Here is a 26,630-nt window from a genome sequence, read left to right as displayed (position 1 = left end):
AAGTTTCTGATATTTTTTTATAACCCAACCTTGATCTGTACTTCTCCACAACTTTGTCCCTGACCTGTTTGGAGAGCTCCTTGGTCTTCATGGTGCCGCTTGCTTGGTGGTGCCCCTTGCTTAGTGGTGTTGCAGCCTCTGGGGCCTTTCAGAACAGGTGTATATACACTCAGACCATGTGACACTTAGATTGCACACAGGTGGACTTTATTTAACTAATTATGTGACTTCTGAAGGTAATTGGTTACACCAGATCTTATTTAGGAGCTTCATAGCAAAGGGGGTGAATACATATGCATGCACCACTTTTCCATAAAACATATTTTTGCATTTTTTGAAACAAGTACTTTTTTTCATTTCATAGCACCAATTTGGACTATTTTGTGTATGTCCATTATGTGAAATCCAAATAAAAATCTATTTAAATTACAGGTTGTAATGCAACAAAATAGAAAAAATGCCAAGGGGGATGAATACTTTTGCAAGGCACTGTATCTTGTCCCTCTGTCTCTCTTCCCCCATGCTGTATGTCTCGGAAATCTGTAACCAGTAGCTCCAGTCATTTTAACATGTGGAGATAAACCATTCTTGGTATTTTTGGTGGACACCAAATGTCCAGCCTCAGTCAATTGGTGAGCCTGTTACAGTGCTGTACCTACTGTGTTGGGATTTCCCTCAGGCATAGATTCTCTCTCTCTCTCTCTCTCTCTCTCTCTCTCTCTCTCTCTCTCTCTCTCTCTCTCTCTCTCTCTCTCTCTCAATTCAATTCAATGGGCTGTATTGGCATGGGAAACATATGTTGACATTGTCAAAGCAAGTGAAATGGATACACAAAAGTGAAATAAATAACAAAATTTAACAGTAAATATTACTCTCACACAAGTTCCAAAATAATAGAGGCATTTCAAATGTCATATTATGGCTATATACAGTGTTGTAACGATGTGCAAATATTTAATGTACAAAAGGGAAAATAAATAAGGGCTGCATTTACAATGTTTGTTCTTCAGTGGTTGCCCTTTTCTTGTGGCAACAGGTCACACATCTTGCTGCTGTGATGGCACACTGTGATATTTCACCCAGTAGATATGGGAGTTCTCTCTCTCTCTGGGGTTAGGTACAGTATGTTAGTATACAAGGTGTCATGGATCCTGTGGTATATTGAGAGCATGGTTTGTGTCAGAGGCCTAACCGCACAGAACCAAAACATATAGGGACCATTGATTCTTTTCAAACCAGACGTCTGTTTAGAATGGATCAAGAGGAGTATTCCAAACCTTTAAAACAACATTGGCCAACAACCACTTTCCCCCTCTGTATAATGTATCAGTGAGGATATTGCCTCCTTGTTCTCTCTGAATGATTTAGTGCACAGCTGGAATGGGAATGGGAATACCATGGGTCTGGGATTCAGGGATTGTTTAAGGCATTCCCAGCTGCGCCGACTCAGAGGCCTTCCCAATGCATTTTGACCTGTGTAATGGAGATGTCACAGTGGTAATTGAGACATAGAGGAACAGAAGTTTCACTGTTCTGTGTTTATGGGGGAAACTGGGTTAGCTCTTTCATAATCTCATCCCGGCGGTCAGAACTGCTCTTAGATCAGTTGTTGTTGTCTGGGGGGACTGGTAGCCTGGCAGCAGGTGTTTATTTTAAAGACCCTCGTAAAACCTTCTGTCGGGAAGGGTGCGGTGTGTGTCTCTCTCTTTCTGCCTCTCTCTCTTTCTGCTTCTCTCTTTCTCTTTCTTCCTCTTTCTTCCTCTCTCTCTTTCTGCTTCTCTCTTTCTCTTTCTTCCTCTTTCTTCCTCTCTCTCTTTCTGCTTCTCTCTCTCTCTTTCTTCCTCTCTCTCTCTTTCTGCCTCTCTCTTTCTGCCTCTCTCTCTTTCTGCCTCTCTCTCTCTTTCTGCCTCTCTCTCTCTTTCTGCCTCTCTCTCTCTTTTTCTGCCTCTCCCTGTCTCTCTCTCTGCCTCTCTCTCTCTTTCTGACTCTCTCTTTCTGACTCTCTTTCTGACTCTCTCTCTTTCTGACTCTCTCTCTTTCCGACTCTCTCTCTGACTCTCTCTCTCTCTTTCTGCCTCTCTCTCTTTCTGCCTCTCTCTCTCTTTCTGCCTCTCTCCCTCTCTCTCTGCCTCTCTCTCTCTTTCTGACTCTCTCCCTCTATCTCTCTTTCTGACTCTCTCTCTTTCTGACTCTTTCTCTTTCTCTCTCATTCTTTCTGACTCTCTCTCTCTCTCTGCCTCTCTTTTTTTCTGCCTCTCTCTCTCTTTCTGCCTCTCTCTTTCTGCCTCTCTCTCTCTTTCTGCCTCTCTCTCTCTTTCTGCCTCTCTCTCTTTTTGCCTCTCATTCTCTCTTTCTGCCTCCCTCTCTCTCTCACTCTCTCTCTGTCTCTCCTACTTCTGCCTCTCTTTCTTTCTGCCTCTCTCTTTCTGTATCTCTCTCTCTTTCTGCCTCTCTCTCTGTCGCTCTCTCTTTGCCGCTCTCTGCATCTCTCTCTCTCTCTCGCTCTCTCTCTCTCGCTCTCTCTCTCGCTCTCTCTCTCTTTCTCTCGCTCTCTCTCTGAGACTGAGGCTTGTTGTGTCGTGTTGCATGCTGTTTAAAGACCATAGAAGAGGAGCCACAGATTGTTCAAAAGTAGAAAAGAGAGAGAGAATGGGAGCCAAGCAGACCTCCCCAGCTGTGCCTGCTCTGCCAACCTCTTCAATGAGCAAGTACACATGCCAAGGCATGGGCACATACAGTATACACACACACAGACTGATCCTATGGTTCGGCTTTCTAAAATTATAATAATTATTTATTGCTATTGCATTAGAGTGTTCCCAGGAGGCACAGTGGCTGACATGGGTGTGTGTGTGTGGCGGTAGCGTAGCGCATACAGCACTGCGTGTGTGTGTGTGTGTGTGTGTGTGTGTGTGTGTGTGTGTGTGTGTGTGTGTGTGTGTGTGTGTGTGTGTGTGTGTGTGTGTGTGTTCGTATATGTGTTTTTGTATTCACATAGTCCAGTGTGCCAAAAAACCCAAGCCAAGTGAAGGAGGGATAGAAGAGGAGAGGAAATGATGTGATGGATCTTGACTCTGGTACAGTCTCCGGTGCAGTCTCCGGTACAGTCTCCGGTGCAGACTCCAGTACAGACTCCAGTACAGTCTCCGGTACAGACTCCGGTGCAGTCTCCGGTACAGTCTCCGGTACAGTCTCCGGTACAGTCTCCGGTACAGTCTCCGGTACAGTCTCCGGTGCAGTCTCCGGTACAGTCTCCGGTACAGACTCCGGTGCAGTCTCCGGTACAGTCTCCGGTACAGACTCCGGTGCAGTCTCCGGTACAGACTCCGGTGCAGACTCCGGTGCAGTCTCCGGTACAGTCTCCGGTACAGTCTCCGGTACAGTCTCCGGTACAGTCTCCGGTGCAGTCTCCGGTGCAGTCTCCGGTACAGTCTCCGGTACAGTCTCCGGTACAGTCTCCGGTGCAGACTCCGGTGCAGACTCCGGTACAGTTTCCGGTGCAGACTCCGGTACAGTCTCCGGTGCAGACTCCGGTGCAGACTCCGGTGCAGTCTCCGGTACAGTCTCCGGTGCAGTCTCCGGTGCAGACTCCGGTGCAGACTCCGGTGCAGTCTCCGGTACAGTCTCCGGTACAGTCTCCGGTACAGACTCCGGTACAGTCTCCGGTACAGTCCCTGTTCTTGATCAGAACCAGCTGTTAGCGTAGCTTGTGTTAGCGCAGTGCTCCGCCCACAGACGTCTATTAGGAGTTGGCTCTATTAATAGAGCTAAAGGAGTATTAGCGGAGTTCTATTATAGGACGGAAGAGTAACAGGGTGGACGGAAGAGTAACAGGGTGGACGGCAGAGTAACAGGGTGGACGGAAGAGGAACGGGGAGGACGGTAGAGTAACAGGGGGGGCGGTAGAGGAACGGGGGGATGGTAGAGTAACAGGGGGGGCGGTAGAGTAACAGGGGGGACGGTAGAGTAACAGGGGGGACGGTAGAGTAACCGGGGGGACGGTAGAGTAACGGGGGGGACGGTAGAGTAACAGGGGGGGCGGTAGAGGAACGGGGGAGATGGTAGAGGAACGGGGTGGACGGCAGAGTAACAGGGTGGACTGCAGAGTAACAGGGTGGACGGTAGAGTAACAGGGTGGATGTAGAGTAACGGGGGGACGGTAGAGGAACGGGGGGACGGTAGAGGAACAGGGGGGGCGGTAGAGGAACAGGGGGGGCGGTAGAGGAAGAGGGGGGGGCGGTAGAGGAACAGGGGGGGGCGGTAGAGGAACAGGGGGGGGCGGTAGAGGAACAGGGGGGGCGGTAGAGGAACAGGGGGGGGGCGGTAGAGGAACAGGGGGGACGGTAGAGGAACAGGGGGGGCGGTAGAGGAACGGGGGGGACGGTAGAGGCACAGGGGGGACGGTAGAGGAACAGGGGGGGCGGTAGAGGAACAGGGGGGGCGGTAGAGGAACAGGGGGGGGCGGTAGAGGAACAGGGGGGGGCGGTAGAGGTACAGGGGGGGACGGTAGAGGAACGGGGGGACGGTAGAGGAACGGGGGGGACGGTAGAGTAACGGGGGAGACGGTAGAGGAACAGGGGGGGCGGTAGAGGAACAGGGGGGACGGTAGAGGAACAGGGGGGGCGGTAGAGGAACAGGGGGGGCGGTAGAGGAACAGGGGGGACGGTAGAGGAACAGGGGGGACGGTAGAGGAACAGGGTGGATGGTAAAGTAACAGTGGAGACAGTTTGATCCACTGTTACAGTTGAGGACTAAATAAAGCCCTACATGTTGTCATCAGAGGTGATGACAGATCCTGGGCTCTGTAATTCTACCAGATCCTGGGCTCTGTAATTCTACCAGATCCTGGGCTCTGTAAACCAACTCATAATGCCAGAACTCTGTCAACACAAGCTGTGGAGTGGAGTGTGGCATGGCCTTAGTGGGGTACAACACACACATCCGAGAGCAGTGGGCACACACACAAACACCCACATTGCCGGTAAAAACGACAATGTTTATCTAGCTAGCTCTTCTAATGACAGGAGACAGACACCCAGAGGTGGATGAGAGACATAGGAGACAGCTGGTACACTACGTATTGCTATCCTAAAGTATACCTGGAGTGTAAACCTCAGATATAAACCTGGAGTGTAAACCTCAGATATAAACCTGGAGTGTTAACCTCAGATATAAACCTGGAGTGTAAACCTCAGATATAAACCTGGAGTGTAAACCTCAGATATAAACCTGGAGTGTTAACCTCAGATGTAAACCTCAGATGTAAACCTCAGATATAAACCTGGAGTGTAAACCTCAGATATAAACCTGGAGTGTAAACCTCAGATGTAAACCTCAGATGTAAACCTCAGATATAAACCTCAGATATAAACCTGGAGTGTTAACCTCAGATATAAACCTGGAGTGTAAACCTCAGATATAAACCTGGAGTGTTAACCTCAGATGTAAACCTCAGATGTAAACCTCAGATATAAACCTGGAGTGTAAACCTCAGAAATAAACCTGGAGTGTAAACCTCAGATGTAAACCTCAGATGTAAACCTCAGATATAAACCTCAGATATAAACCTGGAGTGTAAACCTCAGATATAAACCTGGAGTGTAAACCTCAGATGTAAACCTCAGATATAAACCTCAGATATAAACCTGGAGTGGTAACCTCAGATATAAACCTGGAGTGGTAACCTCAGATATAAACCTGGGGTGTAAACCTCAGATATAAACCTGGGGTGTAAACCTCAGATATAAACCTGGAGTGTAAACCTCAGATATAAACCTGGGGTGTAAACCTCAGATATAAACCTGGAGTGTAAACCTCAGATATAAACCTGGGGTGTAAACCTCAGATATAAACCTGGGTGTAAACCTCAGATATAAACCTGGGGTGTAAACCTCAGATATAAACCTGGAGTGTAAACCTCAGATATAAACCTGGAGTGTAAACCTCAGATATAAACCTGGAGTGTAAACCTCAGATATAAACCTGGAGTGTAAACCTCAGATATAAACCTGGAGTGTAACCTCAGATATAAACCTGGAGTGTAAACCTCAGATATAAACCTGGAGTGGTAAACCTCAGATATAAACCTGGAGTGTAAACCTCAGATATAAACCTGGAGTGTAAACCTCAGATATAAACCTGGAGTGTAAACCTCAGATATAAACCTGGAGTGGTAACCTCAGATGTAAACCTCAGATATAAACCTGAAGTGTAAACCTCAGATATAAACCTGGAGTGTAAACCTCAGATGTAAACCTCAGATGTAAACCTCAGATGTAAACCTCAGATGTAAACCTCAGATATAAACCTCAGATATAAACCTGGAGTGTAAACCTCAGATATAAACCTGGAGTGTAAACCTCAGATATAAACCTGGAGTGTAAACCTCAGATATAAACCTGGAGTGTAAACCTCAGATATAAACCTGGAGTGTAAACCTCAGATATAAACCTGGAGTGTAAACCTCAGATATAAACCTGGAGTGTAAACCTCAGATATAAACCTGGAGTGTAAACCTCAGATATAAACCTGGAGTGTAAACCTCAGATATAAACCTGGAGTGTAAACCTCAGATATAAACCTGGAGTGTAAACCTCAGATATAAACCTGGGGTGTAAACCTCAGATATAAACCTGGAGTGGTAACCTCAGATATAAACCTGGAGTGGTAACCTCAGATATAAACCTGGAGTGGTAACCTCAGATATAAACCTGGAGTGGTAACCTCAGATATAAACCTGGAGTGGTAACCTCAGATATAAACCTGGAGTGGTAACCTCAGATATAAACCTGGGGTGTAAACCTCAGATATAAACCTGGGGTGTAAACCTCAGATATAAACCTGGAGTGTAAACCTCAGATATAAACCTGGAGTGTAAACCTCAGATATAAACCTGGAGTGTAAACCTCAGATATAAACCTGGGGTGTAAACCTCAGATATAAACCTGGAGTGTAAACCTCAGATGTAAACCTCAGATGTAAACCTCAGATATAAACCTGGAGTGTAAACCTCAGATATAAACCTGGAGTGGTAACCTCAGATATAAACCTGGAGTGTAAACCTCAGATATAAACCTGGAGTGGTAACCTCAGATATAAACCTGGGGTGTAAACCTCAGATATAAACCTGGAGTGTAAACCTCAGATGTAAACCTCAGATGTAAACCTCAGATATAAACCTGGGGTGTAAACCTCAGATATAAACCTGGGGTGTAAACCTCAGATATAAACCTCAGATATAAACCTGGAGTGTAAACCTCAGATATAAACCTCAGATATAAACCTGGAGTGTAAACCTCAGATATAAGCCTCAGATATAAACCTGGGGTGTAAACCTCAGATATAAACCTGGGGTGTAAACCTCAGATATAAACCTGGGGTGTAAACCTCAGATATAAACCTCAGATATAAACCTGGAGTGTAAACCTCAGATATAAGCCTCAGATATAAACCTGGAGTGTAAACCTCAGATATAAACCTGGAGTGTAAACCTCAGATATAAACCTGGAGTGTAAACCTCAGATATAAACCTGGAGTGTAAACCTCAGATATAAACCTGGAGTGTAAACCTCAGATATAAACCTGGAGTGTAAACCGCAGATGTAAACCTGGAGTGTAAACCTCAGATATAAACCTCAGATATAAACCTGGAGTGTAAACCTCAGATATAAACCTGGAGTGTAAACCTTAGATATAAACCTGGGGTGTAAACCTCAGATATAAACCTGGAGTGTAAACCTCAGATATAAACCTGGAGTGTAAACCTCAGATATAAACCTGGAGTGTAAACCTCAGATGTAAACCTGGAGTGTAAACCTCAGATATAAACCTGGAGTGTAAACCTTAGATATAAACCTGGAGTGTAAACCTCAGATGTAAACCTGGAGTGTAAACCTCAGATATAAACCTCAGATATAAACCTGGGGTGTAAACCTCAGATATAAACCTGGGGTGTAAACCTCAGATATATACCTGGAGTGTAAACCTCAGATATAAACCTGGGGTGTAAACCTCAGATGTAAACCTCAGATATAAACCTGGAGTGTAAACCTCAGATGTAAACCTCAGATGTAAACCTCAGATGTAAACCTCAGATGTAAACCTCAGATGTAAACCTCAGATGTAAACCTCAGATATAAACCTGGGGTGTAAACCTCAGATATAAACCTGGAGTGTAAACCTCAGATATAAACCTGGAGTGTAAACCTCAGATATAAACCTGGAGTGTAAACCTCAGATATAAACCTGGAGTGTAAACCTCAGATATAAACCTCAGATATAAGCCTGGAGTGTAAACCTCAGATTTAAACCTGGAGTGTAAACCTCAGATATAAACCTGGAGTGTAAACCTCAGATATAAACCTCAGATGTAAACCTCAGATATAAACCTGGAGTGTAAACCTCAGATATAAACCTGGGGTGTAAACCTCAGATATAAACCTGGAGTGTAAACCTCAGATATAAACCTGGAGTGTAAACCTCAGATATAAACCTGGAGTGTAAACCTCAGATATAAACCTCAGATATAAACCTGGAGTGTAAACCTCAGATATAAACCTGGGGTGTAAACCTCAGATATAAACCTGGGGTGTAAACCTCAGATATAAACCTGGGGTGTAAACCTCAGATATAAACCTGGGGTGTAAACCTCAGATATAAACCTGGGGTGTAAACCTCAGATATAAACCTGGAGTGTAAACCTCAGATGTAAACCTGGAGTGTAAACCTCAGATATAAACCTGGAGTGTAAACCTCAGATATAAACCTGGAGTGTAAACCTCAGATGTAAACCTCAGATATAAACCTGGGGTGTAAACCTCAGATATAAACCTGGGGTGTAAACCTCAGATATAAACCTGGAGTGTAAACCTCAGATATAAACCTGGGGTGTAAACCTCAGATATAAACCTGGAGTGTAAACCTCAGATGTAAACCTGGAGTGTAAACCTCAGATATAAACCTGGAGTGTAAACCTCAGATATAAACCTGGAGTGTAAACCTCAGATATAAACCTGGAGTGTAAACCTCAGATATAAACCTGGAGTGTAAACCTCAGATGTAAACCTCAGATATAAACCTGGGGTGTAAACCTCAGATATAAACCTGGAGTGTAAACCTCAGATATAAACCTGGAGTGTAAACCTCAGATATAAACCTGGAGTGTAAACCTCAGATATAAACCTGGAGTGTAAACCTCAGATATAAACCTGGAGTGTAAACCTCAGATATAAACCTCAGATATAAACCTGGAGTGTAAACCTCAGATATAAACCTGGGGTGTAAACCTCAGATATAAACCTGGGGTGTAAACCTCAGATATAAACCTGGGGTGTAAACCTCAGATATAAACCTGGAGTGTAAACCTCAGATATAAACCTGGGGTGTAAACCTCAGATGTAAACCTGGAGTGTAAACCTCAGATGTAAACCTGGAGTGTAAACCTCAGATATAAACCTGGAGTGTAAACCTCAGATATAAACCTGGGGTGTATTCACTAAGAACCAAATAGAAGCAAACGGACTGAAATAATGAGGGATCTACCTGAACTTGTCCAATAAGAAACACATTTGTTTTGTTGCAAAACGTCTTCAGTGCACTAATGAATGTACCCCTAAAGTTCATACCTGAGGGTAAAAAGACAAAATGCTGACTTACAGCACCCTATAAACTACAAAAACATCATACACCCTCACATAAGGAAACCATAGAGATCATTGGAGCCATGTCGTTGTCCTAAAATGGCTTTAGGCATATCCTCTCATTTTGAACAGCGTCTCTAATCTAGTTAGGCAAGTTCTCCTGTTGGAGTGAATGGCAGTCTGTTATGGGGATGTTTATCTTGATGTGTGCTGCTCTCCATGTGACTGAGATCAGACTGTAGCTAGGTCTAGAGATGTGACAGATCAGACTGTAGCTAGGTCTAGAGATGTGACAGATCAGACTGTAGCTAGGTCTAGAGATGTGACTGAGGTCAGACTGTAGCTAGGTCTGGAGATGTGACAGATCAGACTGTAGCTAGGTCTAGAGATGTGACTGAGATCAGACTGTAGCTAGGTTTAGAGATGTGACAGATATCAGACTGTAGCTAGGTCTAGAGATGTGACTGACATTAGACTGTAGCTAGGTCTAGAGATGTGACTGAGATCAGACTGTAGCTAGGTCTAGAGATGTGACAGATCAGACTGTAGCTAGGTCTAGAGATGTGACAGATCAGACTGTAGCTAGGTCTAGAGATGTGACTGAGATCAGACTGTAGCTAGGTCTAGAGATGTGACTGAGGTCAGACTGTAGCTAGGTCTAGAGATGTGACTGAGGTCAGACTGTAGCTAGGTCTAGAGATGTGACAGATCAGACTGTAGCTAGACTGTGATGCAGAGATATAGAGAGATGAGAGAGAGACTGTGATGCAGAGATATAGAGAGATGAGAGAGAGAGACTGTGATGCAGAGATATAGAGAGATGAGAGAGAGATTGTGATGCAGAGATAAAAGAGAGATGTGAGAGAGACTGTGATGCAGAGATAAAGAGAGATGAGAGAGAGACTGTGATGCAGAGATAAAAGAGAGATGAGAGAGAGACTGTGATGCAGAGATATAGAGAGATGAGAGAGAGACTGTGATGCAGAGATATAGAGAGATGAGAGAGAGACTGTGATTCAGAGATAAAAGAGAGATGAGAGAGAGACTGTGATGCAGAGATATATAGAGAGATGAGAGAGAGACTGTGATGCAGAGATAAATGAGAGATGAGAGAGAGACTGTGATGCAGAGATATAGAGAGATGAGAGAGAGACTGTGATGCAGAGATATAGAGAGATGAGAGAGAGACTGTGATGCAGAGATAAAAGAGAGATGAGAGAGAGACTGTGATGCAGAGATATAGAGAGATGAGAGAGAGACTGTGATGCAGAGATATAGAGAGATGAGAGAGAGACTGTGATTCAGAGATAAAAGAGAGATGAGAGAGAGACTGTGATGCAGAGATATATAGAGAGATGAGAGAGAGACTGTGATGCAGAGATAAATGAGAGATGAGAGAGAGACTGTGATGCAGAGATATAGAGAGATGAGAGAGAGACTGTGATGCAGAGATATAGAGAGATGAGAGAGAGACTGTGATGCAGAGATATAGAGAGATGAGAGAGAGACTGTGATGCAGAGATATAGAGAGATGAGAGAGAGACTGTGATGCAGAGATATAGAGAGATGAGAGAGAGACTGTGATGCAGAGATATAGAGAGATGAGAGAGAGACTGTGATGCAGAGATATAGAGAGATGAGAGAGAGACTGTGATGCAGAGATATAGAGAGATGAGAGAGAGACTGTGATGCAGAGATATAGAGAGATGAGAGAGAGACTGTGATGCAGAGATATAGAGAGATGAGAGAGAGACTGTGATGCAGAGATAAAAGAGAGAGAATGACTAACTGTCAGTGGCAATTTGACAAGCAGAAAAAGAGGATAGTCTAGTTATCAGGTTTTGATCTGTTTATTTCCACCAGTAATGGACTAGTACAGAAAACTGGAAGAACATTAGAGTAGTAAAACAAAGAACAGACTCCAGAGAACAATTTGCTAATATTATCTGGGCCTGCTGCTTTGTCCGCTCTATTAATCACAATAGGCCAATACAGCCAAGATGAGTTTTTTTCATGTCTCAGCTGTTGGCTCCCACTTATTCAAGTCCCTTGTACGCTATTTCTCATTCATGTCACAGCTGCTCTCACTAAAGATAACGGAATACCTCTCTGTTAATCCCTAGGTAAAATAGGCCAATGGAGTCGAGTAGAGTTGAGTTTACTCATTCATGTTTTAGATGGCTCTCATTTACTCTCAATAGAGAGTCCACAGCCATGTAAAGGCTAATTCAGAGTCCGCAGCCATGTAAAGGCTAATTCAGAGTCCACGGCCATGTAAAGGCTAATTCAGAGTCCACAGCCATGTAAAGGCTAATTCAGAGTCCACAGCCATGTAAAGGCTAATTCAGAGTTCACAGCCATGTAAAGGCTAATTCAGAGTCCACAGCCATGTAAAGGGCTAATTCAGAGTCCACAGCCATGTAAAGGGCTAATTCAGAGTCCGCGGCCATGTAAAGGCTAATTCAGAGTCCACGGCCATGTAAAGGCTAATTCAGAGTCCACGGCCATGTAAAGGCTAATTCAGAGTTCACAGCCATGTAAAGGCTAATTCAGAGTTCACAGCCATGTAAAGGCTAATTCAGAGTCCACAGCCATGTAAAGGCTAATTCAGAGTTCACAGCCATGTAAAGGCTAATTCAGAGTCCACAGCCGCAGAGCCCGGTGGCCCATTGTGACATAGCTACGTGGCGGTGAGACCACTGTCCGCGGGAGGGCGCACAGCCCAGCCACGCATCTCCCCAAAATTCCCAACCAACGCGGTGCTGTGTACACAGCTTCTCTTCATTTGAATGTGGCGATGGTTGGAGAAATTGCTTGAGCCGTGGTAAGAATTAGAAAAATATGAAAGGCAACGGTCTAGTATTGTAGAACATGGCTATGCGAATGCGATATCTGCAGGGCCCATTGTACTGTATGTTACTATGTAGAGCAGAATTCCGCAGCTCTGAGGCTGTGAACGTTGTAGAAAGCTTCAGTCTCGTTTCATTCATGTCTCAGCTGTCGGCTCGCTTTAAGATAATGACTTGTTTGGGTTAGCAGAAGCCCCGACATCAAACAGAACATGCCTCACATTGTCTTCACTTTTATTTCCGTCACAGTTGTCGTTAGCTCTATTTGGGAAGGATATGTTTTACTGGGGGAGGTTGGGTAATGTAATTATGTATGTGAGCACAAGTCACCACATCTGTCATTTTAGTCCCGTCCAAATCTGCCATGTCATGTTTTTCTGCAAACTCCCAGGTCCTGTGATAATACTTATCCTGTGTAAATTGTCATCCCTGTATTTTGAGGGATGTTACAGAGTTTAACAGGTGCAGCACCCAGTTTGGGTCAGAACATGGGAACAAGTTGATGCTTAAAACAAAGTTCTCTGCCCGTAGCAAACAGATGATCTGTTTAGTCACATCAACTTTCCTAGTGCCGTACTCCTCTTTTAAAAGATGAAGTGGACGATTTCGTGCCAATGAGTTAATAAATTGCCAAATAAGTCAGTTAGTTAAATGTCTGCATAGGTTACAGATCATGACTTATTATTATTTTGACTTTCTCTGACCTGAAGACCAATAGACCAATAGTAGACTATCCCTAGACATGTCACCTGAAGACCAATAGACCAATAGTAGACTATCCCTAGACATGTGACCTGAAGACCAATAGACCAATAGTAGACTATCCCTAGACATGTGACCTGAAGACCATTAGACCAATAGTAGACTATCCCTAGACATGTGACCTGAAGACCAATAGACCAATAGTAGACTATCCCTAACATGTGACCTGAAGACCATTAGACCAATAGTAGACTATCCCTAGACATGTGACCTGAAGACCAATAGACCAATATTAGACTATCCCTAGACATGTGACCTGAAGACCAATAGACCAATAGTAGACTATCCCTAGACATGTGACCTGAAGACCAATACTAGACTGTCCCTAGACATGTGACCTGAAGACCAATAGACCAATAGTAGACTATCCCTAGACATGTGACCTGAAGACCAATAGACCAATAGTAGACTATCCCTAGACATGTGACCTGAAGACCAATACTAGACTATCCCTAGACATGTGACCTGAAGACCAATAGTAGACTATCCCTAGACATGTGACCTGAAGACCATTAGACCAATAATAGACTATCCCTAGACATGTGACCTGAAGACCATTAGACCAATAATAGACTATCCCTAGACATGTGACCTGAAGACCAATAGTAGACTATCCCTAGACATGTGACCTGAAGACCAATAATAGACTATCCCTAGACATGTGACCTGAAGACCAATAGACCAATAGTAGACTATCCCTAGACATGTGACCTGAAGACCATTAGACCAATAGTAGACTATCCCTAGACATGTGACCTGAAGACCAATAGTAGACTATCCCTAGACATGTGACCTGAAGACCATTAGACCAATAATAGACTATCCCTAGACATGTGACCTGAAGACCAATAGACCAATAATAGACTATCCCTAGACGTGTGACCTGAAGACCATTAGATCAATAGTAGACTATCCCTAGACATGTGACCTGAAGACCATTAGACCAATAGTAGACTATCCCTAGACATGTGACCTGAAGACCATTAGACCAATAATAGACTATCCCTAGACATGTGACCTGAAGACCAATAGACCAATAGTAGACTAGACGTGTGACCTGAAGACCATTAGATCAATAGTAGACTATCCCTAGACATGTGACCTGAAGACCATTAGATCAATAGTAGACTATCCCTAGACATGTGACCTGAAGACCAATAGACCAATATTAGACTATCCCTAGACATGTGACCTGAAGACCAATAGTAGACTATCCCTAGACATGTGACCTGAAGACCATTAGACCAATAGTAGACTAGACGTGTGACCTGAAGACCATTAGATCAATAGTAGACTATCCCTAGACGTGAAATATCGGACATGCTGGGGTATTACATAACCCACATTCTGTAGTAATAATAGTCCCGTGCAGTAATGCATGCTATTTATGACATCTACAATATTATGAGTGATATTTTTTGAGGCTGTTGTCACAAGATACCGCTCTCAGCCAATGAAAAGCCTAGTTTTACCATCATCATGAGCTCTCACCCAATGGGAAACATTTCTAAAAATAATAGTACTACGTCATGACATCTACAATATAGACGTTTTGAACTTTTGATACGAAGTGACTTACAGAGCGGCCAACTTGGCCTCGTGTGATGAGCTCATATATAAAAGCCTGATACGAGGGAGTGAGTTTAGGGCGAGGCACACTTTAATGACATGGCATTTTAGGTGCATCCATGTTGACCCAGCCAGCGAGGGAACAGACACATCAGATTATGAGAACCAATGGGCTGACTCAGTTACAGTAGCCTCCACTCCTCTGTCTCCCACACCAGCCCAATAAAGTCAAGGAAACACACACACACACACACACACACACACACCCCGCCAAGCCACTGTTTGGATATGTCGCTTGGTTTGGGTAGGGGTCAAAGGTCATGGTGATGCCACTGGTTCCCTATAAGTTGTCTACTATATACGGAGTAGGAATAGGGTACCGTTTCAGACAGAGGTACTGCTGTTGTGTTTGATATGGTCTCACCACAACTGTAGAAATAGGATTAGATATTTAGTGAGACCTATAGTTCTAAGAGTGTAGGTTAGAATGAGGTTTTGGTTATTTCTCTGTGTGTGTGTGTGTGTGTGTGTGTGTGTGTGTGTGTGTGTGTGTGTGTGTGTGTGTGTGTGTGTGTGTGTGTGTGTGTGTGTGTTTGCGTGCGTGTGTGTGTGTGTTTGCGTGCGTGCACGTCCGTGTGTGTGTGTGTGTGTGGTGGGGGTCGTGGGGTAGTGAATGGCTTAAACAGCTGGGATCATGAAACGGGAGTGATGATTGTAGTGGACTGGGAGTAGGACCAGTCTATGTTGTGTGCGTGCGTGCGTGCGTGCGTGTGTGTGTGTGCTCACGCTCCCAGCCAGAGGGATGTGTGGTATCCATTATAGCATTTGGTAAATTCAACGCTTTGCTGTTCAATCCAGGGCAGGGGGGCACCCTACTACCACTGGTTATGAGCCCAAGGCTAGACTAGACCATATTACTAGAGGTCGGTCTTTCACCTCGTTATGAGTCCAAGGCTAGACTAGACCATATTACTAGAGGTCGGTCTTTCACCTCGTTATGAGTCCAAGGCTAGACTAGACCATATTACTAGAGGTCGGTCTTTCACCTCGTTATGAGTCCAAGGCTAGACTAGACCATATTACTAGAGGTCGGCCTTTCACCTCGTTATGAGTCCAAGGCTAGACTAGACCATATTACTAGAGGTCGGTCTTTCACCTCGTTTGATTTCCAGGTGGGGATCAAAGGCCCTCAAAGCACCAGTTGTAGCCTTTTGAAGCCAAGCTGTTTCAGGCGGGAGGCTACAGGGGCCCACATTGCCTATATGGTAGGAGAAACACTGCTATAAAGCCCCACAGTGGAGGTGTCATAATACCCATAAATACCCACCTTGTCCTAGAGAGATTTACACGGTTATCAAAACGTCACGCCAGGGTAAGCCTATAAGAAACACAGCCCTTATTTTAAGTGTTTCTGAAATCCCCTATGGGCAAAATGAATGGTGGAAAAACGATTGTAACCATTTCCCTGTTTGATCGCTAGGTTTTATGGGTATTATGTGTATTATACTCTATAGGTCTCTTAAAGTCAAGTGCTTTCACCAGTCTACCTGTTTAGCCAACTCCTGAGACTAGGTTTAACTTGACACGTCTCTGATCACAGCCAAAACACATTCCAGCATCTAAAACGGGCCCAGAGAACCCCGTAGAGGAATTCATCACTGGTCCCCCGGTTCTTAAATTACCCCGTCTGAAAACCTGTGTTTGTTTATGTATGTATACACACGATGAGAAGGACTGATGTGCTTCATACCCTCAGACACATGCAGACACACACACACACACACACACACACACACACACAATCGTCATGTCCACAGGAAACCAGGCACAATCCCTACAGTGAAGCATGGTGGTGGCAGCATCATGCTGTGGGGATGTTTTTCAGCAGCAGGGACTGGGAGACTTGTCAGGATTGAGACAAAGATGAACGGAGCAAAGTACAAAGAGATCCTTGATGAAAACCTGGTCCAGAGCCCTCTGGACCTCAGACTGGGGCGAAAGTTCACCTTCCAACAGGACAACGACCCTAAGCACACAGCCAAGACAACCTAGGAGTGGCTTCGGGACAAGTCTCTGAATGTCCTTGAGTGGCCCAGACAGAGCCCAGACTTTAACCCAATCAAACATCTCTGGAGACCTGAAAATAGCTGTGCAGCAACGTTCCCCATCCAACCTGACAGAGCTTGAGAGGATCTGCAGAGAAGAATGGGAGAAACTCTCCAAATACATGTGTGCCAAGCTTGTAGCTTTATACCCAAGAAGACTGGAGGCTGTAATCGCTGCCAAATGTACTTCAACAAAGTACTGAGTAAAGGGTCTGAACACTTATGTAAATGTGATATTTCAGTTTATTTTAAGTTTTATAGAATAGCAAAAATGTCTAAAAACCTGTTTCTGCTTTGTCCTTATGGGGTATTCTGTGTAGATGGATGACGGAAAAAACGATTTAATCAATTTTAGAATAAGGGTGTAACGTAACAAATTGTGGAAAAAGTCAAGGGGTCTGAATAATTTCCTAATGCACTGTACCTAGTCCCTAGTGTGTTACTATACCATTCTACTCCCCTGGCTCTGAGAACGTCCTTGTTCTGTTCTGTTCTGCATTGTTACACACACACCTCACTCTCTAGCTTTCTCCCTCCCTGTCTTTCTCTTTAATACATATACACACACCTCTCTCTCTAGCTTTCTCCCTCCCTGTCTTTCTCATTAATACATATACACACCTCTCACTCTCTAGCTTTCTCCCTCCCTGTCTTTCTCTTTAATACATATACACACACCTCTCTCTCTAGCTTTCTCCCTCCCTGTCTTTCTCATTAATACATATACACACACACCTCACTCTCTAGCTTTCTCCCTCCCTGTCTTCCTCTTTAATACACACACACACACCTCTCTCTCTAGCTTTCTCCCTCCCTGTCTTTCTCATTAATACATATACACACACACCTCACTCTCTAGCTTTCTCCCTCCCTGTCTTTCTCTTTAATACATACACACACACACCTCACTCTCTAGCTTTCTCCCTCCCTGTCTTTCTCATTAATACATATACACACACACCTCACTCTCTAGCTTTCTCCCTCCCTGTCTTTCTCTTTAATACATACACACACACACCTCTCTCTCTAGCTTTCTCCCTCCCTGTCTTCCTCTTTAATACACACACACACACCTCACTCTCTAGCTTTCTCCCTCCCTGTCTTTCTCATTAATACATACACACACACACCTCTCTCTCTAGCTTTCTCCCTCCCTGTCTTTCTCATTAATACATACACACACACCTCTCTCTCTAGCTTTCTCCCTCCCTGTCTTTCTCATTAATACATATACACACACACCTCACTCTCTAGCTTTCTCCCTCCCTGTCTTTCTCATTAATACATACACACACACCTCTCTCTCTAGCTTTCTCCCTCCCTGTCTTTCTCATTAATACATATACACACACACCTCTCTCTCTAGCTTTCTCCCTCCCTGTCTTTCTCATTAATACATACACACACACCTCTCTCTCTAGCTTTCTCCCTCCCTGTCTTTCTCATTAATACATACACACACACACCTCTCTCTCTAGCTTTCTCCCTCCCTGTCTTTCTCATTAATACATACACACACACCTCACTCTCTAGCTTTCTCCCTCCCTGTCTTCCTCTTTAATACATATACACACACACCTCACTCTCTAGCTTTCTCCCTCCCTGTCTTCCTCTTTAATACATATACACACACACCTCACTCTCTAGCTTTCTCCCTCCCTGTCTTTCTCTTTAATACATATACACACACCTCTCTCTCTAGCTTTCTCCCTCCCTGTCTTTCTCATTAATACATATACACACCTCTCACTCTCTAGCTTTCTCCCTCCCTGTCTTCCTCTTTAATACATATACACACACACCTCTCTCTCTCTAGCTTTCTCCCTCCCTGTCTTCCTCTTTAATACATACACACACCTCTCACTCTCTAGCTTTCTCCCTCCCTGTCTTTCTCTTTAATACATACACACACACACCTCTCTCTCTAGCTTTCTCCCTCCCTGTCTTCCTCTTTAATACACACACACACACCTCTCTCTCTAGCTTTCTCCCTCCCTGTCTTTCTCATTAATACATACACACACACCTCACTCTCTAGCTTTCTCCCTCCCTGTCTTCCTCTTTAATACATATACACACACACCTCACTCTCTAGCTTTCTCCCTCCCTGTCTTCCTCTTTAATACATATACACACACACCTCACTCTCTAGCTTTCTCCCTCCCTGTCTTTCTCTTTAATACATATACACACACCTCTCTCTCTAGCTTTCTCCCTCCCTGTCTTCCTCTTTAATACATATACACACACACCTCTCACTCTCTAGCTTTCTCCCTCCCTGTCTTCCTCTTTAATACATACACACACCTCTCACTCTCTAGCTTTCTCCCTCCCTGTCTTTCTCATTAATACATACACACACACCCTCCCTCTTTCTCTCCCCCTCCCCCCCTCTCTCGCTCTCTCTCTGTATCTGTATCTTTCTCTGTCTCTCTATCTCTCTTTCTCTCTGTTTCTCTGTCTCCCTCACTCCCCCTCTCTCATTTTCTATATGTATCTTTCTCTCTCTCTCTCTCTCCCTCTCTCTCTCTCTCTCTTATCTTCCCACTCCCTGTGGTATTCCTGAATGGGTCCTGCTACACTTAGACATCATGGTATTAAAAGGCAGGGTGGCTGTTTTGGGAAGTTGGAGGTTTTTGTGACTGTGTCATGTCTGAGCTGGCAGCCTCCTTGGATAGATTTACATACACGCACGCACATACAAACAGGCGCATACACACATATACACACATACATGCCTACACATGTTGCATGCACGCACTCTCTCTCACACACACACACACTCTCACACACACCGTTCTCGTGCTGGCTATATTGGTTGGCATCATGCTAAGTGTTATGGGATGCGTCCAACAGTTTAACTTGGACCATTATTTCCCAGACAACCAACAGTCGTTGATTACTAGTAGTCAGCAGCACTGCAAGCACTGTTAAGAATAGCTTTCCTGAGAACATGGGGTTTTCACAGTCATGTGTACAGTCAGGTGATGGATTGTAACACATGATACCACATGTGCAGCCAATTAGGGCCAATCAGAGCCCTGTAATCAGGACGGGGGAGGGACCATTGGCAGGGTGGTGAGAAAGGACAGGGGGAGGGAGGTAGGGGGGTCTCTGCCTCCATCCCTCTCTCTATATGGTAGTGTGGGTCTCTGCCTCCATCCCTCTCTCTATATGGTAGTGTGGGTCTCTGCCTCCATCCCTCTCTCTATATGGTAGGGAGGGTCTCTGCCTCCATCCCTCTCTCTATATGGTAGGGGGGTCTCTGCCTCCGTCCCTCTCTCTATATGGTAGGGGGGGTCTCTGCCTCCATCCCTCTCTCTATATGGTAGTGTGGGTCTCTGCCTCCATCCCTCTCTCTATATGGTAGGGGGGTCTCTGCCTCCATCCCTCTCTCTATATGGTAGGGTGGGTCTCTGCCTCCATCCCTCTCTCTATATGGTAGTGTGGGTCTCTGCCTCCATCCCTCTCTCTATATGGTAGGGGGGTCTCTGCCTCCATCCCTCTCTCTATATGGTAGGGGGGGTCTCTGCCTCCATCCCTCTCTATATGGTAGGGGGGGTCTCTGCCTCCATCCCTCTCTCTATATGGTAGTGTGGGTCTCTGCCTCCATCCCTCTCTCTATATGGTAGTGAGGGTCTCTGCCTCCATCCCTCTCTCTATATGGTAGTGTGGGTCTCTGCCTCCATCCCTCTCTCTATATGGTAGGGGGGGTCTCTGCCTCCATCCCTCTCTCTATATGGTAGTGAGGGTCTCTGCCTCCATCCCTCTCTCTATATGGTAGTGAGGGTCTCTGCCTCCATCCCTCTCTCTATATGGTAGTGAGGGTCTCTGCCTCCATCCCTCTCTCTATATGGTAGTGTGGGTCTCTGCCTCCATCCCTCTCTCTATATGGTAGGGGGGGTCTCTGCCTCCATCCCTCTCTCTATATGGTAGTGTGGGTCTCTGCCTCCATCCCTCTCTCTATATGGTAGGGGGGGTCTCTGCCTCCATCCCTCTCTCTATATGGTAGGGGGGGTCTCTGCCTCCATCCCTCTCTCTATATGGTAGGGGGGGTCTCTGCCTCCATCCCTCTCTCTATATGGTAGTGTGGGTCTCTGCCTCCATCCCTCTCTCTATATGGTGGTGTGGGTCTCTGCCTCCATCCCTCTCTCTATATGGTAAGGAGGGTCTCTGCCTCCGTCCCTCTCTCTATATGGTAGTGTGGGTCTCTGCCTCCATCCCTCTCTCTATATGGTAGTGTGGGTCTCTGCCTCCATCCCTCTCTCTATATGGTAGTGTGGGTCTCTGCCTCCATCCCTCTCTCTATATGGTAGGGAGGGCCTCTGCCTCCATCCCTCTCTCTATATGGTAGGGAGGGTCTCTGCCTCCATCCCTCTCTCTATATGGTAGTGTGGGTCTCTGCCTCCACCCCTCTCTCTATATGGTAGGGAGGGTCTCTGCCTCCATCCCTCTCTCTATATGGTAGGGAGGGTCTCTGCCTCCATCCCTCTCTCTATATGGTAGTGTGGGTCTCTGCCTCCATCCCTCTCTCTATATGGTAGTGTGGGTCTCTGCCTCCATCCCTCTCTCTATATGGTAGTGTGGGTCTCTGCCTCCATCCCTCTCTGTATATGGTAGTGTGGGTCTCTGCCTCCATCCCTCTCTCTATATGGTAGTGTGGGTCTCTGCCTCCATCCCTCTCTCTATATGGTAGTGTGGGTCTCTGCCTCCATCCCTCTCTCTATATGGTAGTGTGGGTCTCTGCCTCCATCCCTCTCTCTATATGGTAGTGTGGGTCTCTGCCTCCATCCCTCTCTCTATATGGTAGTGTGGGTCTCTGCCTCCATCCCTCTCTCTATATGGTAGTGTGGGTCTCTGCCTCTATCCCTCTCTCTATATGGTAGTGTGGGTCTCTGCCTCCATCCCTCTCTCTATATGGTAGTGTGGGTCTCTGCCTCCATCCCTCTCTCTATATGGTAGGGTGGGTCTCTGCCTCCATCCCTCTCTCTATATGGTAGGGTGGGTCTCTGCCTCCATCCCTCTCTCTATATGGTAGGGTGGGTCTCTGCCTCCATCCCTCTCTCTATATGGTAGGGTGGGTCTCTGCCTCCATCCCTCTCTCTATATGGTAGTGTGGGTCTCTGCCTCCATCCCTCTCTCTATATGGTAGTGTGGGTCTCTGCCTCCATCCCTCTCTCTATATGGTAGGGTGGGTCTCTGCCTCCATCCCTCTCTCTATATGGTAGTGTGGGTCTCTGCCTCCATCCCTCTCTCTATATGGTAGTGAGGGTCTCTGCCTCCATCCCTCTCTCTATATGGTAGTGTGGGTCTCTGCCTCCATCCCTCTCTCTATATGGTAGTGTGGGTCTCTGCCTCCATCCCTCTCTCTATATGGTAGTGTGGGTCTCTGCCTCCATCCCTCTCTCTATATGGTAGTGTGGGTCTCTGCCTCCATCCCTCTCTCTATATGGTAGGGAGGGTCTCTGCCTCCATCCCTCTCTCTATATGGTAGTGAGGGTCTCTGCCTCCATCCCTCTCTCTATATGGTAGTGTGGGTCTCTGCCTCCATCCCTCTCTCTATATGGTAGTGTGGGTCTCTGCCTCCATCCCTCTCTCTATATGGTAGTGTGGGTCTCTGCCTCCATCCCTCTCTCTATATGGTAGTGTGGGTCTCTGCCTCCATCCCTCTCTCTATATGGTAGGAGAAGGGTTTTCTGCAGTCGAATGGAACTTTGCTGATGCACATTTTCTCCTACAAAATATACCTTGTCATTACATCATTACAATGTAGCTGTGAGATTGTCTTTGGACATTCATGTCAATGTGTAGCTCTCCACATGCACACCAGAACCACTGTTTCCACATAGCCTTCGTTGAAACCACTGATATGAAAGCCGTCTGCATCTAGAGGAGTATTTTGTACGATGGATTAAGGCTAGACCGTATGACAGGAATATATTTGCTGTAAAAGTCCTCAGAAAGGTGAAATTGAGGATTTAAATGATGTAATGACAGGGTATATATAGTTTGTTGGCAACATTTGCAACAGCAAAGTTGTTTGTGATGAACAAATGCTCTGTGACTTTTAGGGCATATTTAATGGAGATTCCCAAATTGAGCTTTTAGGACCAGGACTAGCTAGTATAATCTGGGAAACACGCCCATAGAGTTCCATATATAGGCCTAGTTCATACTTTATATACAATACCAGTCAAAAGTTTGGACACACCTACTCATTCCAGGGTTTTTCTTTATGTTTAGTATTTTCTACATTGTAGAATAATAGAGAAGACTTAAACTATGAAATAACACATATGGAATCTAACTGTCCTTTGGGTGGTGGAACATTCTTGATATACACAGGAAACTGTTAAGCATGAAAAACCCAGCAGCATTGCAGTTCTTGACACACACCGGTGTGCCTGGCACCTACTATCATACCCTGTTCAAAGGATCGTTTGTCTTGCCTATTCACACTCTGAATGGCACACATACAATCCATGTCTCAATTGTCAAAAGGCTTAAAAATCCTTCTTGAACCTGTCTCCTCCCCATCGACACTGATTTGAAGTGGATTTAACTAGTGACATCAATAAGGATTCATATCTTTCACCTGGATTCACCTGGTCAGTCTGTCATGGAAAGAGCAGGTGTTCCTAATGTTTTGTACACTCAGTGTACAGTATACTGCTGACAGGGCTTGTGAGGTCTGGCCCAAGACTTTTATTGGCTCTTTCTTGGACCACAGCCAAATATTGTCTCAGTACATTTGTTTGCTGTATTTATACACCAATGGCTTTCCAACTAATATCCCCTTTTTTCTCCCCAAATGTTGACTGTGTGGATAAGTAGTGCTTGTTCTGCTGAGCTCGGTGAAAAAGAAGCAGGCGTTTTGGTTTTGTTTTTCACGCGGGTTCTTTTGGTGCGCGGGCCAGTGGAAATGGAGCGTGGGCAGACGGACAGACAGACGTACTGTGTTGTAGGCAATAAATCAACCCGTGACTGACTGACTGACTGACTGACTGACTGACTGACTGACAGACAGACAGACAGACAGACAGACAGACAGACAGACAGACAGACAGACAGACAGACAGACAGACAGACAGACAGACAGACAGACAGACAGACAGACAGACAGACAGACAGACAGACAGACAGACAGACAGACAGACAGACCCGAAAGTGTGGTCATGTCAGGTTCGCAAAACCACATGTGAGGGGGGCAGGAGTTTTTGACCCTGTTCATTGTGGGTTCATGTTTGACCCTGTTCATTGTGTGTTGATGTTTGACCCTGTTCATTGTGGGTTCATGTTTGACCCTGTTCATTGTGGGTTCATGTTTGACCCTGTTCATTGTGGGTTCATGTTTGACCCTGTTCATTGTGTGTTGATGTTTGACCCTGTTCATTGTGTGTTGATGTTTGACCCTGTTCATTGTGGGTTCATGTTTGACCCTGTTCATTGTGGGTTCATGTTTGACCCTGTTCATTGTGGGTTCATGTTTGACCCTGTTCATTGTGGGTACATGTTTGTATGTCTGGGTCATGACTGCGGTTTTCCCTGACTCACAGGATGTTGTGAGGTGGAAGGAAGGGGGAGGTTAGACAGGCGAGGAGCGTAACTTTGGGGAATGGCCCACTGCAGGGTCAGAGGAAGGTGGTCTCTGTTTTTCCTCTCGCCCTCCTTCCAATACCCCCCCTCTCTCTCCCTCTCCTCTCTCTCTCTGTCTCTCTCCTCTCTCTCTGTCTCTCTCTTTCTCTGTGTACATGAGGAGAAATGACAAATTTCTCTACCTCTCTCCTTCCTTCCCACTCTCTCTCTCCAGTCCCAAAGAATTTGCTGCAGCAGGTGCCCAGCCCCAGAGTACCAGTGTTTTACCCCGCACCGCCCCGTGCCCATGACCCAGACGTGGTTGGAGACAGTGCTCCCCCTGATGAGACGTTGGTCATAAACTCTGACTCTGTGCTCTCAGGTGAGTGGTTGCACACACGCATACATGTACAGTTGAAGTCGGAAGTTCACATACACCTTAGCTAAATCAATTTAAACTCAGTTTTTCACAATTCCTGACATTTAATCCGAGTAAAAATTCCCTGTCTTAGGTCAGTTAGGATCACCACTTTATTTGAAGAATGTGAAATATCATAATAATAGTAGAGATAATGATTTATTTCCGCTTTTGTTTCTTTCATCACATTCCCAGTGTGTCAGAAGTTTACATACACTCAATTAGTATTTGGTAGCATTGCCTTTAAATTGTTTAACTTGGGTCAAACATTTCTGGTAGCCTTCAACAAGCTTCCCACAATAAGTAAGTCAGGGCTTTGTGATGGCCACTCCAATACCTTGACTTTGTTGTCCTTAAGCCATTTTGCCACAACTTTGGAAGTATGCTTGGGGTCATTGTCCATTTGGAAGACCCATTTGCGACCAAGCTTTAACTTCCTGACTGAGGTCTTGAGATGTTGCTTCAATATATCCACATACTTTTCCTACCTCATGATGCCATCTATTTTGTGAAGAGCACCAGTCCCTCCTGCAGCAAAGCACCCCCACAACATGATGCTACCACCCCCATGCTTCACGGTTGGGATGGTTTTATTCGGCTTGCAAGCCTCCCCCTTTTTCCTCCAAACATAACGATGGTCATTATGGCCAAACAGTTCTATTTTTTTTTCATCAGACCAGAGGAAAAAGTATGATCTTTGTCCCCATGTGCAGTTGCAAACCGTAGTCTGGCTTTTTTATGGCGGTTTTGGAGCAGTGGCTTCTTCCTTGCTGAGCGGCCTTTCAGGTTATGTCGATATGGGACTCGTTTTACTGTGGATATATATACTTTTGTACTTGTTTCCTCCAGCATCTTCACAAGGTCCTTTGCTGTTGTTCTGGGATTGATTTGCACTTTTCACACCAACGTATGTTCCTCTCTAGGAGACAGAATGTGTCTCCTTCCTGAGCGGTATGATGGCTGCGTGGTCCCATGGTGTTTATACTTGCGTACTATTGTTTGTACAGATGAACGTGGTACCTTCAGGTGTTTGGAAATTGCTCCCAAGGATGAACCAGACTTTTTTTCTGAGGTCTTGGCTGATTTCTTTTGATTTTCCTGTGATGTCAAGCAAAGAGGCACTGAGTTTGAAGGTAGGCCTTGAAATACATCCACAGGCACACCTCCAATTGACTAAAATTATTTTAATTAGCCTATCAGAAGCTTCTAAAGCCATTACATAATTTTCTGGAATTTTCCAAGTAGTTTAAAGGCACAATCAACTTAGTGTATGTAAACTTCTGACCCACTGGAATTATGATACAGTGAATTATAAGTGAAATAATCTGTCTTGTTGGAAAAATGACTTGTGTCATGCACAAAGTAGATGTCCTAACTGACTTGCCAAAACTATAGTTTGTTATTCTTATTCATTCCTTTACACTTGTGTGTATAAGGTAGTTGTTGTGAAATTGTTAGATTACTTGTTAGATATTGCTGCATGGTCAGAACTAGAAGCACAAGCATTTCGCTACAATCACATTAACATCTGCTAACCATGTGTATGTGACAAATACAATTTGATTTTATTTTATTTAACAAGAAATTTGTGGAGTGGTTGAAAAACGAGTTTTAATGACTCCAACCTAAGTGTATGTAAACTTCCGACTTCAACTGTACATGTACACATACATACATGTACACACACATACAGTACCAGTCAAAAGTTTGGACA

The 26,630-nt window shown here is 45.1% G+C and overlaps 1 protein-coding gene across 2 annotated transcripts in view; it reads left to right on the top strand.

Moving 5' to 3' along the window:
- The window catches only part of eva1aa (eva-1 homolog A, regulator of programmed cell death a), a 189,246-nt gene that overhangs the window by 151,721 nt on the left and 10,895 nt on the right, over nucleotides 1–26,630 (top strand). For both annotated transcript variants that reach the window (XM_029734229.1, XM_029734230.1), the window contains one exon: nucleotides 24,734–24,880. In XM_029734229.1, the coding sequence (XP_029590089.1) occupies nucleotides 24,734–24,880 (147 nt within the window). The remainder of the gene's footprint in view (nucleotides 1–24,733; nucleotides 24,881–26,630) is intronic.

This window comes from Salmo trutta, chromosome 35 (assembly GCF_901001165.1).
Source record: "Salmo trutta chromosome 35, fSalTru1.1, whole genome shotgun sequence".
In the NCBI taxonomy this organism is placed as follows: domain Eukaryota; kingdom Metazoa; phylum Chordata; class Actinopteri; order Salmoniformes; family Salmonidae; genus Salmo; species Salmo trutta.
The sequence above is the reverse complement of the archived record's forward strand: the minus strand, read 5'-3'. Positions and strand labels throughout refer to the sequence as shown.